At 38.2% G+C, this 17,429-nt stretch overlaps 2 protein-coding genes across 3 annotated transcripts; both read right to left on the bottom strand.

Annotated features, from left to right (window-relative positions):
* Positions 1 to 1,835: 1,835 nt before the first annotated feature.
* dbnlb (drebrin-like b) lies at positions 1,836 to 10,813 on the bottom strand. Of its 2 annotated transcripts, XM_062417764.1 has the most exons (15): positions 10,670 to 10,813; positions 8,494 to 8,549; positions 8,150 to 8,262; positions 7,991 to 8,065; positions 7,503 to 7,652; positions 6,851 to 6,928; positions 6,347 to 6,498; positions 6,201 to 6,252; positions 5,879 to 5,950; positions 5,468 to 5,591; positions 5,057 to 5,173; positions 4,637 to 4,711; positions 4,389 to 4,447; positions 4,219 to 4,306; positions 1,836 to 3,182 (listed from the first exon to the last, which is right to left on the bottom strand). In XM_062417764.1, the coding sequence occupies exons 1-15, from the start codon at positions 10,750 to 10,752 to the stop codon at positions 3,046 to 3,048; spliced, it is 1,431 nt and encodes a 476-aa protein (XP_062273748.1). In that variant the 5' UTR covers positions 10,753 to 10,813; the 3' UTR covers positions 1,836 to 3,045. The 2 variants fall into 2 exon arrangements, with proteins under 2 accessions (XP_062273748.1, XP_062273749.1); XM_062417765.1 differs by lacking the exon at positions 5,057 to 5,173.
* A 512-nt stretch (positions 10,814 to 11,325) lies between these two features.
* Positions 11,326 to 16,772, bottom strand: ube2d4 (ubiquitin-conjugating enzyme E2D 4 (putative)). Its single transcript, XM_062417351.1, has 7 exons — positions 16,509 to 16,772; positions 15,104 to 15,167; positions 14,858 to 14,889; positions 14,687 to 14,764; positions 14,447 to 14,552; positions 14,194 to 14,287; positions 11,326 to 14,066 (listed from the first exon to the last, which is right to left on the bottom strand). The coding sequence occupies exons 1-7, from the start codon at positions 16,530 to 16,532 to the stop codon at positions 14,021 to 14,023; spliced, it is 444 nt and encodes a 147-aa protein (XP_062273335.1). The 5' UTR covers positions 16,533 to 16,772; the 3' UTR covers positions 11,326 to 14,020.
* Between the last annotated feature and the right edge of the window lie 657 nt (positions 16,773 to 17,429).

Raw genomic sequence — 17,429 nt, 5'->3', positions numbered from 1 at the left:
TGATCTTATTTGAAAAGGGGATGCCCTCTTCCTCCATCTGTTGCGGATAGAGTATGACATTTCAAAATGATTAACATTTAAATGTCAAAATAACCAAATATCGACTGTCCAAATCTCAAAGGGATTTTTTTTTGTTTTGTTTGAGAGATACAAAAACAAGTTTTTGTTTTGCTACTTCAGAAATTGACGATCAACAAGAAATTCTGCAAAAATGTAAAAAATGTGATATTAAAATGTTCACAAAGCTCCCATATGAATGCCTTGACTGATAAAGAAATACATTACGTATGTGACACTGTTTGTTATATTTGAGAATTGAGTTGGAAAATTAAACATTCAATTCAGGCTAAATCTCTGATTCCCCACTGATATGTAGACATAGTGAGACTTCTAATTATTTAATGCTTACATTTAAAAACTTACTGGCAGAGACCAGATATGCGGTGAGCTTTGAACTTTTACCATAATGTAGACAGTCTGTCGCATGTGAGGCTTTACAGATGATTTATTATAATTATAATTCCGCTGAATTATGACTATGTTTTGCAGAACTCTAACTACTCTATCTCTTAAAGGCGACAACAAATGTGGAGACGATGAGCAAAAACATCAGTTGTAAGATTGAAAAAATCCCCAGCTATTCATTTCAGACTTTCACTGACATAAAGATAGGAGGTTGAGGTGAGGGCAGAACAATGTAAATGAGGACGTGTGGAGAAAATATTGTGAATCCAACACAGAAAAGATTTCCTGTCTGAAGTGAGTCACTATCCTGGGAACAATCTGCAAAGCTCTAACGGGCACATAAGATTCCAGTCAAGGTGAGAATGCATCAGTGGCTCTCACTGTTCATGGAAATATAAACAAACTTACTGATTAACTTTGTTTTTAATCATTCAAAGCAAAGATGTAAACCTTTCTCAGTAATGTGAGCCACTATTTTTTATCTTTAACTTTCTAAATGGTGTGGGTGTTAAGTGGAAATGATTCTGAAACTTGATCTCAGATAACTGAAGCTAATATTAAAACAACATGGAAAACAATTTCAATCAAAATTGAATGTAAGCTGAAACTGAATATTTGGGCTGAGTGGGAAGAGGCATTAAAATACACTATTCTGGCTATTATTAAAATGACATATTACTGCTGAAAATATACAATGAACACACACAGGTCTAAAGTATCAAAATTGGACTGAATTGCATTTGTTCTTGAACAATATTTGGCAGAAAAGTGTAACTTGTACGATAAGATGCATGAACGCGAGAAAATAAGTTTGACATTGTAGAAATAAAATGTAACATCACATCATTTAGCAACCTGCCACATCTAAGTATATGGACATAAACTATAAATAAGTTTATATAAATAATACTATGATATATATACAAATATAAATACGGTATAATACTTCATGTGGAGAGGGCAGTAAACCCAAACATAAAACGTGGTATGGACTAAACAAGTAGGGGTAATAATAATACTAGATGTTGACAGATATATTTTTTGGTGTATATAAAAAAATATGTCATAACAAAATATTTTATTGAAGTTGAAGTTATTGAGCGTGTGTCTTTCTGTATTGAACCAAAGATTTAACTGAAGGATGTGGGAGAGGTAAAATCAGATTTTTCATGTGAAAATGAAACCTATGCATTAGAGGTGAATTCCCCAGCTGTTGCCTCATTCCAGGAAACTGATTGTAGTGCACATACTGAATCTGTGTATACGTCTGAGTTCCTGTTAGACCTCTGAAAATCCCTCATTTCAAACATTTCAGCAATGTATGCAGCCCGTGCTGTGCTCGACCTATTTGAGAAGACACAACGACAAAGCTTGTTTATTTCTTTTATTATGAAGAATGTCTGTGCATTACAATATACTCTGGAAAAACAAACATGAATAATGCAGTGGATACATGATGCCCTTTTCTATTCATGATCAATTCATATTTTTTTATTTCCTTTTTGTCAACTGACCACAACGCTTTAAAAAGCAAGAATGGTATTCCCAGATAAAAAATAGTGAACTTGCATAATGTCTGCTGTCAAATAGTCCAAATGTTAAAGTAAAATGTCACCAAGCGCTTCTTATGGCACCATGATATCACATATTAGAGATCTGTTATGCACTCAAACTCAACCTCAGACCAGCGAGATCCAAAAAAAAAAAGAACAAAAAAAAGAAAGAAAAATTATGTTTATGTTTGCCTCTCTTCAGCTTGTCCCTGAAAAGTTAAATATGTTAAAATGATTTGGTCCAGATGAGGAAGGAATTGTGGGGAGGGGCAAAAAAATGAAAGCAACCATTTTATACTCACAGTAAAAGGTAAATTTAACCATTTTATGTATTTTCACTAAAGTCAACCACTCAGAGCAGAGAAAATGTTCACTTCAACCACAGTCAGATCAGTACTAAAACATAGTTTGAAATTCACACAGGATGCAAGTTCAATCACATTTTTTTTTTTTAAAAAGGAAAAAAGGAAAGTTCAGTCCTCCGGTAAAGAAAGGCAAAAACAAGGCAAAAGATTATACTGTAGCTGGTACCATTATCTTTGATTTTTTTTTTTCCTGAAATGCACAGGCGCAATTGCTACAATAAGTAACAATGAAATTATACCTGAAATAGAACTGAAGTCACTTTGTAAGGAATGTGAACTAGAAGTGCTATTAATGCGTACAATTGAATTTAACATTAACAAAGGTTGATTTTGTACTGTATCACATTTAAAAAGGTAAGGAGATTTCATGAGGGAAAGTATTCATTAGCCTAGGGTTTTTTTTTCCACAAATCCCTAAACTATGCCATCAACTGCTTACAACATCAACGTTTTAATGGAATTGATTTTTTGAAATGAGGATAGACTTCAAAAGCTTCTGGCCCGCGATTACCAGCCGTTCATTGGTCCATGAAGTGGAGGATCGTTTGCTCCGTTTTCAGCCCGATCACTTGAGTGTGACGACTGAGGCGTGTTGTGTGTCGTTTTTACTGCTGAGGTCCTCTGTGGCTGCCAGTGTGGTGATCTCGGGAAAGTGTGCCGGGCTACATGAGCTCGACGTAATTGGCTGGGAACATTCCAAAATGACCGTCTGGGCCATACCCTCGCCACCAGCCCTCGTCTATCATCTCAATCCCAGTGATGATGTTGTCGGGGTCGAATGAGATCTCTGTATCGTCAGCTGGAGGGGGAGGAGAGCAATGTCTCAGGAATGTCACTTAGCTCATATGTATGTTATTACACGTTTTATTAAGCTGCAGTTTAATAAACTCCAGACATTATAATCAGCCAAATGCTTGGAGTCAAACTGTAATTATTAGAGTTTATATTTTCTGTATGCAGGAAATGCATGTTGGTGTTTGCTTTGACTGTGTGTAGAGTTGGTGGTTTGAGGTTTGCTGGTGTCCACCCTCCGAGTGTAATGCAAACCAACATGGTGGATCCTTGCAAGTATTAAATGATGTAAAAGGACAAACATCTTAAATTGCTAATAGTGGATAGGTAATTGATATGCCTGCTTGTTTCACCACAAAAGTTGATCACAAATATTTTAATTTTGAAACATGACAAAATATGCAAAAAAGCTGCAGTATCATCATAATATATATTATATGTTAACATCACTGTTGCTGCTCTGGAACCATTATTTAGTTATATTAAAAATATACTGTGCGACTCTAATCCTGTTCTGAATCACAATTACTTCAGGACATATTGCTCACTTCATTAGTGAGCATATTTGTTTCACTTTTCTTTTTGCTAATGTCTGAGTTGACTGTGAAACACCACAACCAGTATTGGGTTTTTTATGAATACTGTAAGGCCCAAAATTATGTGAGAATGCATATTTCTAGTCAAATACATTTTCTTAGGGGGACCCCAAAACACACAACTTTGTTAAAGCATTTCATTCTTTGTCAATTATTACAGTCTCTATCTGGGCCTCCAGAATCCTTCTGGTGTCAAACACAGCTCGATGAAGATGAATAAACCTATCTGGAACAATTCTTAAGTACAAATATGGAGTGCAAATATGGGTCCATGACTTTCTACTAAATTATTTTTACTCAAATTGTTTTTTTATTTGTTCTCTTTTTGTACTTTTTGGCCTTGTGACGCACTTTGTAACTTGGATTTCAAAAAGTGCTCTATGAGTAAAATATATCATTATCATTTTTATTACTACTACTACATATATTTGTTATAAAAAAACTTACCAGCCTGGTAGTCATATAAAGCCCTGGCACAGGTGCCTCTGTCTGGTGTCTCCTCAGCAGGCACCTCATAAGTGTTATTCTCCTCCACCTGACAGAGAAATTAGGTTAAGTTGTGCTTCAGGAGTAATTTAAACAGTCATAGCATTTCCTGTTGTAAGAAAAACAACCACCTGAGCGGGCTCTTCATAAGCTGGTTCCTGGACGTAGGAGTTGGCAGCTGGTGTCTCCTCTGAAAAAAGAGAGATTACTGTCAGTCTGACTGTGTCATTTAAACAGTCTATCCACCAGCAGATGGCAGCAGCAGTTGATCCTGACACACAGTTTGGCTGGAGGGAATATATGCAGTTGACAAATAACAGCATTTTTTATAATAAAAAGCAGATGAGTGGGTTGGAAAGCGGTGTGAAATGGGCCCCACCTTTCCACTGTTCCTGGGGAGCTGCCTCCTGCTCATCATACTCACACCTGGACTGCCCATCATCAGCATCTGGCTCTTATCACCCAAAACACAAGCACAGACATGCATGTACACAGTGGAACACATTCACAAGTCCATGCAGGTTGAAAACCTACACCAGTCTTATAACATTCTTAGCATGTTTCACTCCAATGGTAAGAAAATAAATAAAATCTGGAAATGTCTCAGAAAATGGAGAGTACAATGAGTGGAATGACTCATGGTGAAACTCATGATTGTAAGGCTTATGAAGATGATGACACACAAAAAACAGCATAGAGAAATTAAGCTTGGAGCTTTTGATTAAGTATGAGATTGGCACCCGACACACTGCGTATGGATTCTTTGTGTATTCGTGTGTGTGTTTGAGTAAGCTCACACCTGTGGCGCGGACAGGAGAGGCGGAGCCTGCAGGCACAGGAGAAGCTTGGCGTTGAGGTGAGCTGGCTCGCTCAGTTTCATACACTGGCTTAGACAGAAAAGGGCTTTGCAGACGCCCTGAGCAGAGACACACGTTGATGCAAAATGGACCAGAGAAAACAAAGAGCAGATAGAAGAAGAGAAGACACCATGACGGAGACAAAGTGTTTAAGTATGACCAGAGAGAAAACTAGTCAGTCTGAAGGAAATCTCCAAAATAGGATTGCATTGGGAGAATCTCCTCCAGAGAAAAATCACCAGTTTGTACCTGAGAGTGAGGCTAAGAAAGCATTGCAGTAACACAGAAGAGGCTGTAACATTTAAAGCAAACAGATTTATATAGAGAGGTCACTGTGTATGTATAGGTGATACCTGGCTGTGGGCTAGCGGGAGCTGCAGCGGGGACGTCCGGGACACTGGGAGTTATACCTTTCTCTCTCTGCTTGAACATGTCTCTGGGGTTCATAGCACGCTGAGAGATGAGAGAAGCAGCCTCCTACAGCAAAGAAATAGAGTAACATGTACAGAGTTACAGTTGATTGAGAGCTGCAGTTGATTTATATACAAGTACCAGCAAGGGTTACTGAAGAAAACTAAATGTTAACCTATGCATTCATTTTTTTTGTTAAAATAGAGAAAGCAGAAATCATGTCATGAAGATGGAAAGAGAGGGTATTAAATTGAGCTTCAAAGATTGAAAAAGGCACTTGTCTTGTTGAAACAGGCGAGGAAGAAGGAAAGCGGTTTGGCCAGAGGAGAGCACTTTCGGGAAGGTGAACTCACATTAGCCTTTTCCACAGATTCACCTCGCTTGACTGCTTTCCTCTGGGCTGCCTGGTTCTCCTCCTGCTCTTCCTGATGATGTTGATATTAGATTTGGCACAGCTGACATTAGCTACCTTCCGGTCTTAAGTGTTTACAAGATCTGTGCACTACTGTTAAACAATTAACACAACCACTGAAAAAGTGGCTAACAGTAAAAAGGAAAAGTTTATTTCACAGTAATCCACATCTGGTCATTTAGTTTCTTCCAAGTAACTTCACAGCTGAAGTCCATTTATTCAAAGTGTAATCTTGTCAGACGACTGAACAGCAAGACACTCACCCTATTTGGTTTCTCCTGTTTAGGCTCGTCATCCTGCTGCTGCTGGTACTTCCTATTAAACAAATGGACATTTAATTTGAACCTTTGAACAGTTTTTCTGAAAACTGGCCCTGACCATTGTGCACTTTCTTTCTATTGCTACCTACTTTTGTTGCTCGATTTGAACGGCCCTCTCCTTGTCCCTTTTGTCCCGCTGTGCTGCCTCCTTGGCCTCTCTGTCTTTCCTCTCTCTCTCCAGCTGCTGGCGCTCCTCATCTGTCTTGCGTCGCTCTTCCTGGCGACGTCTCTCCTCATCTTTCTGAAATGCAGAGGGGGGAAAAAAGGACATTAGCTTGATTTTTTGTGGTATTTATTGTGACAAAAAAGCATCATTTTGAGGTTTCTCTAAATACAACAGCAAGGCAATGAGATCTACTTTCTAGGGTTTTGCTGACTACGGAAACACTACCTGCTTTGTGTTTTTAAATAAAATAGCAGTATGTGTCAAATTTCAAAACTGTAAACTCTTGCAGATGATAATTCAATATAAATTATTCAAAAACATCTTTTATAAATTTTGTTTTTTTCCAAGTTGTGATTTTTAAAAGATGCTGATGGTTCTCTTCACTCTCTCTGCATTAGCTTACAGGAAGTTCAGGAGCCTACAGTACCTCTGCCTGTGCCCAGAAGTTGTCTTTATTGGTCTTTCGGATTTCCGACACAGCGTTGGTCTTCTGGTACACTGAGCCCTACAGGGAGGAAAAGACAATTTAACATGATTGCATAAAAATGACAACGCAACATTACATAAACAGAATAAAATACAGTGGGGTCCAACTGCCAGAACTAGCACAAATTATCTCAACCATATCTCTTCTCTGCTGTTACTTGGTCATTCATCATTAAATTGCTACAGATGACAGCTCTTATGAAAATAAAGTAACCAGTTGGTCGGGTTGTCTTGTGTTCTACCACATATTGTGTTAAAATACTAAACACATTATTTGGCTGATGTATTTTTAGCAACTAACCACAGACATGAACCAATGATTTATTTCTCTCAGAGATGCATGACAGAATGAAGAAAGAGAAAAACAAAAGGCAGTGCATGTAGGTCATCCTAGTAGGCCAAAATTTTCAATGGTAGAAAATGTGAACGACCAGGACTGATGAATTTCCAGTTTATTCGTGCAAGCATGGGTGTGTTTTGAGATTTTAAGAGCCTCCTTAAAATATAATTCTCCACTTATCATACTAGCATGAAAGACAAGTGGTGGGCAGGGCAAAAGGCAGGAATGGGTGTCTACTGGAGGCGATACATACCACAGGACCCTGGGGACCACTGTCCTGGAAGCGGCTGGGGGTTTCTTTGTGGAAACTGTAGTTGGCCCCGGAGGCTTTGGCCACTTTTTGCATGATCACCTCAGGTTCCACATCCTCCTCTGCTCTGGCGTTTATTGTGACGTGGGCCCCCTGGAACACCATGAAGTCACAATTCAAGTTAATACTCAGGCAAACAGGGAAATACTTACAGTTGTTATCTTGGTTCATGTGCGCACCACCCAGTTATTTGTTGACATGTTGTTTGCTGGTAGGCTACGATTGACTTTGACACAACTCCAACAAAGCTCCTGCATTATTCTACAAATGCCGGCAGCATGATGCCTGGTATTTTCTTTATTGTCCTTTATTTTATGTCCTGCTCAGAGCTATCATTAACAAGCATTTCTGCACACAAGCATCTGTAAACAGATTGTGGCAGAAATTCAAATGTATATTTAAAAAGGACTTTGAAACGAGTGCAGCATTACCTTCAGGAAATTCCCCATGGAGTGGACATGATTTGCACATAATCCTTTCCTGGCATCCTTCACTCCCTCTCCAGTCTGAAACACAAAGAATTATTCTAGTCAAGAATGGCCACAACAAAGAGGACAAATCAATGTAAGGCAGTGGAGTGTAGCACTAACCCAGTTGATGAGGACATATTTAGGCAGGCCGGAATTTGGATCCTGGACCCGGCAGAAAGCGTACATCACTTTCCCACTGTTCAGCTCCTCAAACAGCTCCTCCAGTCCTCCATCTGATACATAAACATTGTGGTGAAGTCAAATGGTTGCTGTGGTCGGTTGTGTAACTGGGGACATTTTTTCCCCTTACAAAATGATGGGTTGAGAAAGCAGAGGCAGGCATTTCCTTTGTGCTGATATTTCAGCGCTGTGGCCGTATGCTGACGGTGAAATTCCTGCACACATTTGATAATGTCGCATTGAGATGATAAAAACTTGATAACAAAATGAGCATGGTTACTCACCACCCTTTTCGGCCAAGCGGATATCATTGCTGTTTCCCTCATAGGTGAACAAGGCCCTGAGGAGAATACCAGGTGAAAGGATATTAAAATGCTTGCTAAAAACAGATCACACAGACAGAAGAGTTTGGTCTAAAAATTGACACGCACCATTTCACACCAAATCAAACAATGGATGTTTTTTAAATGCATTTTAAGCAACCTTAACCCTTAAGTCCTATTGTCACAGGATACATTTAACGTAAATACAGAAATAAGGTAATGTGAATACAACTTGCTGCAATTTAGATTCCATTTTTAAATCAGCAGGCAGTTACATGCGTCTGCATCAGTTAAGATTTGACTGACTTTCCACTTCAAAAAATAACTACAAGTTATAGCAGCACTACACAAACTGATCCCTTGTTAATTCTGCACCATATTCTGTGGGAAAAGCACATTTTTTAACATGAAGGCATCTGAAGTGGTCTTTACTTCTGTGGTCTTTAAGTGGACGTACAGTACGCCCACATGATGTTTGGGTTTGGGTTAGATAGGGGTCAAAGAAAGTTTTTCTAAGCACTTAATAGCACAAAAATGCTAGACATTCATATAAATCAAAAGATGATGCTGACACACACTTACCAGAGTGGCTTAGGGTTTAAGTGTCTAGTGTAGTCTTCAGTTCATATAACTGAATTTATATCCATGCTATACAGATGTAATTCACAGACTCTATGCACTGGACATTTTTTATGCATATAAACAGAGCAAATTGTAAAAGCAAGGAAGAATTCAAGTGTTTTTTATTTAAAAGAAAATTAATAGCAACCCTAAAGCAGCATACTGTACTACAGTGAAAAACTCTGTACTCAGTGATAATTGCTGACTATTAGGAGATAAAGCTATACTTTACTGGGACACAGAAGACTTCACTATTATAACAAATTATGTCTAAGGCCTTTTGATTCCGTTTCATATCAAACATTTGGCCTGTTCTCATACTGACACTTCACTTATGAGATCTGTATCTGTATCTTGTCACACATTGCTAAAAACCTGATGTCAATTTTAGACCACAAATAAATATATTGATTGCAAAAGTAAACCACATACTGAAACACAAGCTCACTGTCAGGGTCAGTTGTCTAATAAAGGAATTTGTTGTTTCGGACAACAGACACAATGAAGCCTTGCAGGGCTAAGTAGTGAAACTTACTCATATTGAAACTGGTCAATGCAAGGCAACTTCTTCATAGGGCCTCAACTAGAAAATATGACACACAAAAGTATCTAATCCTTGCATTTGAGAAGCTGAAAACAACACATATTTGGTGCTTTTGTACAAGCAATTTGCAGTGATAATTAATCATCAAAATGGTGTCTGATTAATTAGCTGTTGATTGTTGTAGCTCTAATATTTACTTTTATTTGTCAGTATCATTTTCAGATTTTTAAAGTACATTTAGAACAAGCTATTAACCAGGGGTATGCCTACAAAAAAAAGAAGCAGCAGCATTCACAAGAGTCATTTTCAGAGTGACTAAGAAGCCAACAGGATCCCTGGGTAATTGCGCTTTGAGATTAAATAATTTAGGGTCAACATTAATCACAGCAGCTGTTATTTGCAGGTTTAATTTTAACCCCAACACCAGCACTGACACTTGTGTGATGTTAGGTAACACATAGAGGAAGTGCCGAGACTTTGCGTTCACATAATTGATCATATTTGACTTCCCATCAGACCAGGAAGTGGGGGAGGTGGCGTTAGCTTGCAACTTATTCAATTTAATGACAGACTCACTAATCAAAAATGCAAGAAAAACATGAAAACGCATGCTTTAGCCTATTAGGTGTTCACTGTAACTTACTTTAATTTAACTAGCTCTACAGTTAGCCCATCCCTACCTTAATAACGATACACGTTAAACTGGCGAAGCTACACTCTGCACAAAGTTGACTTTAAATAACATAAATGTAGGCATCAGAATATCTACTGTGGATAGCAACGTACCAGTAAGTCACATGTCATATATATATATATATATATATATATATATATATATATATATATATATAATGTTTATAACCATTATCGACAACTTACTTGACGACAGACTGGCTCAATGCTAGCCAACACTGCAGCTAATGTAACGCCTGCTACACAAGGCTCACTTCGTTTATAATGTGCTTTTCTTACCAGTTTGTGTTGGACTTTTCATCTACCACTTCCTTATATGCAGCTGTTAATGCAGGGCCATTTTTGCTGAGGTTAACTGCCATGGTTATGTTGAGTACAGCTAGCCAGCTAGCTATCCGGGATGCGCCCTTCCTATTGGGAGGAGTGGCGATGATGCTGACTTTCAGCTGTGCAGGAAGCTAGTTCAGCTAGTGGCTACATCTCAGCCAGGGCGTTATACGTACGGGCAGCCCGGGAGAGCGGGGCTTGTTTGCGGTTTTTTTATTTGCAACGTGACCACTAATTAGTGCAATCCAATCTCCAAGTACTTGCTTAAATAAACCACATTCTCAGTTTATGAATATGAAATGAAAGGAACGTTCATTATCTATAAAGCCTGTGTTTTCTGCACCACAAAAACAACCCTCAATGAGTTGAGGAATCAAACGCACCCTAAAGTGCAGCATTCACAGCTCAAAGGCCCAATTACACACCAATAGCAACTTTGTAACGTGTTTTTGTTGATTTGATGTGTGGAAACAAAATGTTCTAGGTAGCTACAGTACACGTCTCATTATAGAACTCTTTCTTATGTACCTTTAAAATACACCAGCGGCGTAGGCTCACATCGCCCTCAATTACCTTTTCATAACTTAAGACAAGAAAGCATCGCAGACAACGGTAAACCAACATGAGCTTTATTCATATGTAATGACAAAGTCAATAATAGTTATCTTGTGTAGGCTATGTGAGGAGATGTGGATGTTTTATGGTGACAGTTCAAGCACACAAATTCCAAACCTTAAGATGCATGAAGGCTGGTCCTGCATTCAGACAAAGCCAGGCTGCATTTTTCAACAAAAAAAAAACATTGGTATTGTTCAAGCAGGTTTCCATGTCTACTGATGAGATGAATCACCCATTAGGGGATACAGCCCTGATAGCAAATTTACAGTTTATGACACGTTCTCTCTATATACAAAATGAGGGTTAAGGCTAAAATTTTAGTCAGAGGTGTTAGGCAGATGAATTGTAACGAAATCCCTGATATCTGGCAAATGGCTGTGAGAAGGTTCTCCAGAGTGCAAAGCATGCCAAGCTGCCTATATAGACTCTATTGAGCACGCTGGACAAAGGAAGTCAATGGTAGCATCAGTCACATGATGAATTGAGGCTGCATTCAATCATAAAGTTGGAAGATTTCTGGCTTTTAAATAAACAGCCAGATGAACAAACAACAATGTACACAAAGTTTAAACTAGGACTATTACACACAAGTCATTTTCAACTGTGGTCTTGGCAGCAAAAATACTTTCACTGCGTTTATAGGATATTTTTTAAACCCTTATAGTATACTTTGTATTTCAGGTCAACTTGTTTTGAAGACATTTTTCTCTACAGCAGCTAACAATGAAAAACTAAATTCAGTGCCTAAACCATGATGTTAATTCTACAATCAAAGCTTCTAATTTTTCATGCTTTGCTATGGATTTTTTTGGATTAGTCCAATAGTGCCTCAATGGCAACATTTCTTCCCCTTTACACCATCAAATAATTCCCTTTATGTTGGCAGCATAAGCACATTATGATAAAAAAAAAAATCATAGCATATCCTAACTACTTTATCCAACAATCACAATGGATTATATTAGAACTAATATTACTTTATGACACATCACAATCATGTTCAATTCTGGTGACATGAATGAAAAAAATTGCCTAAAACTAAAGCTTTCAAAGATACAATACAAAATGTCAAAACATTATCATCTAAACAAACCATTTTACTGTCAGTGTAGGTTATCACAAAACAAAACAAACCGTTGCAGACCTAATTGTGACTATGAACACAAAGAAATGCAAAAGCTTCACATCACCTGATACTTAAAGCAGATGAAAATGTCATGGCAAGTTACTGTATTTATTCACCTCGAGTAACTAGATGCACATGACTTCAAATTACTGGGTTCTGCAAAATGTCAAGTCAGTTTAACTTCCCATTTTGAGTGTAATTGACAACAGCTGTAACCAAAGGCCATTTTGTTTTTAGAAAAACAGTAGCACGTACATGCACCATTTAAAAGCTGTTCACATCGGAGTGTTGCTAAAAAACAAATGGAAATGGCGGTGAAAGGAACTGAAGAAGGATACTGAAAAAAGCCCTCTGTCTGACAACATGACAGTACTTCTGGGACAGCATATTTTCATGTGACACAGGACATTAAGGGCTGTGTGCATGAGAAACTTCAGGAGTGCTTATCTGTCTTTGATCAATTTGCCTCTTCAGGAAGCATGAGCTGATTTTGTTATGTGAACAAACAAGTGAACTTAGATCAGTAATATTTTAGAGACCTATGATATGGGCCCTGGTCATTTTTCTCACCATGGGTCACTGCTGATAAGGGCTGATGATTTGGCTAGATACCTGAGTAACTGTACTGAGGAGGTGGCACACAGCAGAGCTATGTGCCAAGGAGTAGCTATGTTCGTAGCTAGACAACAAGGAACAAGTCATACAACAGTAGTATTTGTGCACTATGCCACCAGCCATGGATGGTTACTTGTACAGGATATAAGATCAATGACAACATGTGTGAGAAAAATGGGCGGTGACATTCACCCCATGGAGCCCGACAACAGTGAGGCGAAGGCCAGCAATCCAGTGTCTTAAAAAAACACTAAATACTGTTGCATTTCCAAATGCAGTGGGTGATATAGACCAATCCTTCTTTACATCTTTCACATTGTTTCGGGGTAGAGACAGCATGTGCCAACAGATCAGCGGCTGGTAATGGCACTGTACCATTTTGTGTTGAACAGGGAACACTCTGTCTCAATTGCACGTAGACCGTTTGAAAATAATAACACAGAAAGGCCACTAAATACATGGAAATACAGTTATACAAGACATCCAGTGGGATACAGACAGTACCTCTGAAATGAAGGGAGAGCCAATCTCCTAAATCAATCCAACATTTTGCTATTGAGAAGCACAATGATATGACTGACAGTGAAAATGATGCGTATGAATTAGCAACAATGACGGTGATAATCACAAGAGCAAGAGTAACAGTTTCAAGTCTGAGTGTGGCGGTATGAACTGTGAAGAGTTTCCGGTATTCCATATGGGAGTGCTTTTAGGAGCCCATCAGGTCCTGCTCAGCAGATCCATACAAGTCATGAAGGACAGCACATGGTAGCAGCTCAGCACATGGAAAGCCAGGTGGCACTGTACCTCATTGTAACGCTTCCTTCTCCAAAAGTTGGGCTGTTGTCTAGTTTTTTTTTTTCCTCTGTTGCTCATTTGCCTCAAGTTACAAATCAAACATGTTTCTTTTGTTCTCCTTATGTATATTGATCTCCCTGGCACTCTCACATTGCATACTTCTGAGTCCATTCTCTTGCTAATTTGTTGTACCTGTAAAACACAAAGTTTGGAAAAGGTCTCAGGTGAATTTACAGACTATTAACTTAATCTCCCAAAATAAAAAGTCACTATATCAAAATTGAGAGATTTAGTAAATTAATTCTTGTTTCACACTCACTTTTCCCTGTCAGCCTTGTACGTATGGGCGATCTCTGGTACCAGTGGGTCATCCGGGTTAGGATCACAAAGAAGAGAGCAGATAGACAATAATACTGTGGAGTAATAAATCAGACAGATTAGATAACATTGAAAGAATGTTTTATTTTTTACATTTGAACTTGACACTTAAGGGCAACGACCAGACAAAGTATACAGTAGGACTTTGTGGTCTTAAAACATTTTTAACATGTCTGTTACATCCCCTTACTTACCTTTTGATACTGTAAGTGCAGGTGACCATTGCGATCTCAGTATATCCAGACAAATACTTCCATTGCTGTTGATATTAGGATGGTAAATTTTTGTGGTAAATGCAACCTGTGACAAAAGAAAAGACAGAGAAAGAAGGTTGTAATTTTCCACTGAAACCTATCTTGAATACAATAAACAGATGAAAAGTTGAGAAATGCTATTGCATCATAATGTGACACCCAAGGCAGACCCGTACTCACTTTTGGTGGTTTGAAAGGATAATCTGTTGGGAAGTGAATGGTGAGGAAAAACACTCCACTCTGATATGGGCTGTCACTCTGTTGAAATAAAAATAGAAGCAAGTTCAATATAGTGGACAGCAATTGTTTCTTATGCACTTTTTCACTGGGTTAAAGTATAGTTTCACTTACCGGACCCATTATTGTTGCCTGCCAATGAAACACTGGTGAAAAAACAAAACGAAAAAACAAAAAATAAATAAACAGACAACAAAAGTGCATTTATTTGCCACAGTACGATTAATTATGCCTTTACTACAAACATTTTTGTTTAGATGCCAACTCCTATTGGCAGTTAACCTCAGCAAAAATGGCCCTGCATTAACAGCTGCATATAAGGAAGTGGTAGAATAAAAGTAACTGATAAACACTTCTTACAATCATCTCCAACTGGTCCAGCAGAGCACTGAGCTGGCGGGTCCCTCTGCAGGTCTGACAGCTCCTAAAGGCAAAACAATCCCATCATGAAATAGCCTTGAACTCACAGGTCAGTTACAGTATTGTAACAACTGTTCTCCTTGTAAGAAAATGACATGAATTTTAATTAAAAGAAAAAAATGACAATTGACAATGAATTGGTTGTTAGGTAGATGATGATGCTCAAACCTCAATGCACTGTATGTCAAAATGATGGATAAAGGATGAATTGAGAAAAAAGTATAGATTTGTGACAAAGACCAGCCTCATTAAAATCTATCTGAGGATTGTTCCATACAATGTTTGGTTTTTTGGTTTTATGTAAGAGGGTCTAACTTAATCTCTTGGGGCTTCCACACCTAATTTGAGCATGGTTGTCATTAGTGACAGTCTTTTTGGTAGCAGCCATGTCTGCTGTACAGTCATGATCCGAGACTGTTGACAAGTAAATGGTGGCTTTAGGACATCTGACTTCATAAACAGTTTAGTCACTAATGCATGATGACTAAAGATGTTGATTATAAATGTTACAAAGCACAATAGCAAAAAAAATGATCAAAACATATTCTCAATAGAAATTAAAAAACACATAAAAGGTATACATTAGAATGTAAAATTAAATTCATTATATCAATAATGAATCTATATGCCAAATCCCATTACATAATATTCAAGTACAAACAACATAAACAGATGCTTAAATAGACTTTAAGCCGGTTATTTAACATCTCTTTCAAGGCCTATCTATTCTGTTATATAAATACACACCTTGGCCTGTTCCAGTGCCCCATTTGCCTTTCCATATATGGCAACACTGACACTTGGGTTCAATTTTGGCAACCAGCATGCAGCTGTCATTCAGTGACCAAACACATCACCGGCCAAACTCTTTGTGAGCAATCATGAGAATAAAGGCAACTAACAAGCAGATAATTTGAAGGAAAATCCTGTACATGTCAACCTATCAAACCTAGGAACTAGCCTAGCGCAGCTCTGCGGGAACACTGACTTGGTTATCGTTTGTCACCTTTACGTCAAGTGCTGATAAGTAGCTGCAATTAAGACAAACATTTTTACAATACCAACCACAACCAAAAAAGTAGCTGTCAGAATGATTGAGCAGTTAAAGTAGGTTAGTTGTTAATAGCTAGCGTTACTGTAGCAATGCACCAACAGGGCCACCAGTGGTTAGCTCGTCTTTGTTTGTGAATTACTCTTGAAACGAGCACAAAAAGAAAGCAAAATACGGCTAACTCGAGCAACAGAAGAGGCCACATAGTAGTATTGTGTTCACTGAGGCTCGCACAGTCAGCAAAATGTGCCAAATGGGAGGTATGGCTGACACATAAAAGAAATATACACTCACCTTCTGAATTCTTTTCAACGCCATTGCTTCAATGGCTGTGCTAGGTAGCCTGTCAGCTAACAGTTAGCTCCGCACACATACAATTTAGGTTGTGTGGCCGCGTATTTCCAAATCACACTTAAAATCAGAAAATCACGTCTAACATATAACAGGCTTGGGGCTTTTGGTTCCTAGTACAACTTATGAGTCAAACTAGAATAATCTAGGTCTTTCTTTAGCTCAGAGCAGAGTAACCGAGATATTTTGCTGTCTCTCCTCTCATTCCTACTCCTCTTAGTGCCCTGGAAGACAGAATTTGGTAATATCGCGAGAGTTGTATTGCAGCGACAACTCGGGATTTCGACAATTTAAAGCTCCATGGTTGTAGTTCAAAATAGTGAACTCTTGTGAAAATAAACCAAAGCTTTTAGTCTAAATCATATTATTTTCACTAAAAGGAGCCAATATTAAAAAATTAAAATTAAAAAATATTTCTACAAAATCACTGTATGATGACTCCTATTTGTGATCTAAATTCAATGTAGTGTTAATGTCAAAATTCCATAATAAGAAGAAAGCACCCTGTAGACCTAGGCTATATTTTGGCTGTGGCTATCAATCTGTCTCTTCTGTTTGCAAGGATAATACATTGTAAGCCTATATTTTAAAAAAACAACAACAAAGAAACAATGGGCTAAATTAGAGCAAAAATATAATCATTATTACTATCACCACACGCATACAAGTTAATAGCACTAGAAATAAGAGGTACGTGTGATAACAACAAGGTAGTAGGGTATATGACTTCAACCATACAGTGTAGCCTCTACACAACAACTGAGGCCAGGTGACCACAAGATGTCACTATTTGAAAAGAACAAATTGACAGGCAAAGCAGAACACAGTAGGTACATCGTTGACTGGAAAATGTGTTGCAAGATT

The sequence above is a fragment of the Scomber scombrus genome, chromosome 4, assembly GCF_963691925.1.
Source record: "Scomber scombrus chromosome 4, fScoSco1.1, whole genome shotgun sequence".
In the NCBI taxonomy this organism is placed as follows: domain Eukaryota; kingdom Metazoa; phylum Chordata; class Actinopteri; order Scombriformes; family Scombridae; genus Scomber; species Scomber scombrus.
The sequence above is the reverse complement of the archived record's forward strand: the minus strand, read 5'-3'. Positions and strand labels throughout refer to the sequence as shown.

Bases quoted from the DNA above. Each gene is read 5' to 3' on its own strand.
- dbnlb (XM_062417764.1), bottom strand. From the start codon at position 10,752: ATGGCAGTTAACCTCAGCAAAAATGGCCCTGCATTAACAGCTGCATAT. The intron at 8,066-8,149 runs GTTAGTGCTACA...TTTGTGTTTCAG, and splicing joins AATATGTCCTCATCAACTGG to ACTGGAGAGGGAGTGAAGGA. The intron at 3,183-4,218 runs GTAAGTTTTTTT...CTCCCCCTCCAG, and splicing joins TTTATATGACTACCAGGCTG to CTGACGATACAGAGATCTCA.
- ube2d4 (XM_062417351.1), bottom strand. From the start codon at position 16,532: ATGGCGTTGAAAAGAATTCAGAAG. The intron at 15,168-16,508 runs GTGAGTGTATAT...TTTTGCCTTTAG, and splicing joins CGTTGAAAAGAATTCAGAAG to GAGCTGTCAGACCTGCAGAG. The intron at 14,890-15,103 runs GTAAGAAGTGTT...TTTTTTCACCAG, and splicing joins TGGACCAGTTGGAGATGATT to TGTTTCATTGGCAGGCAACA.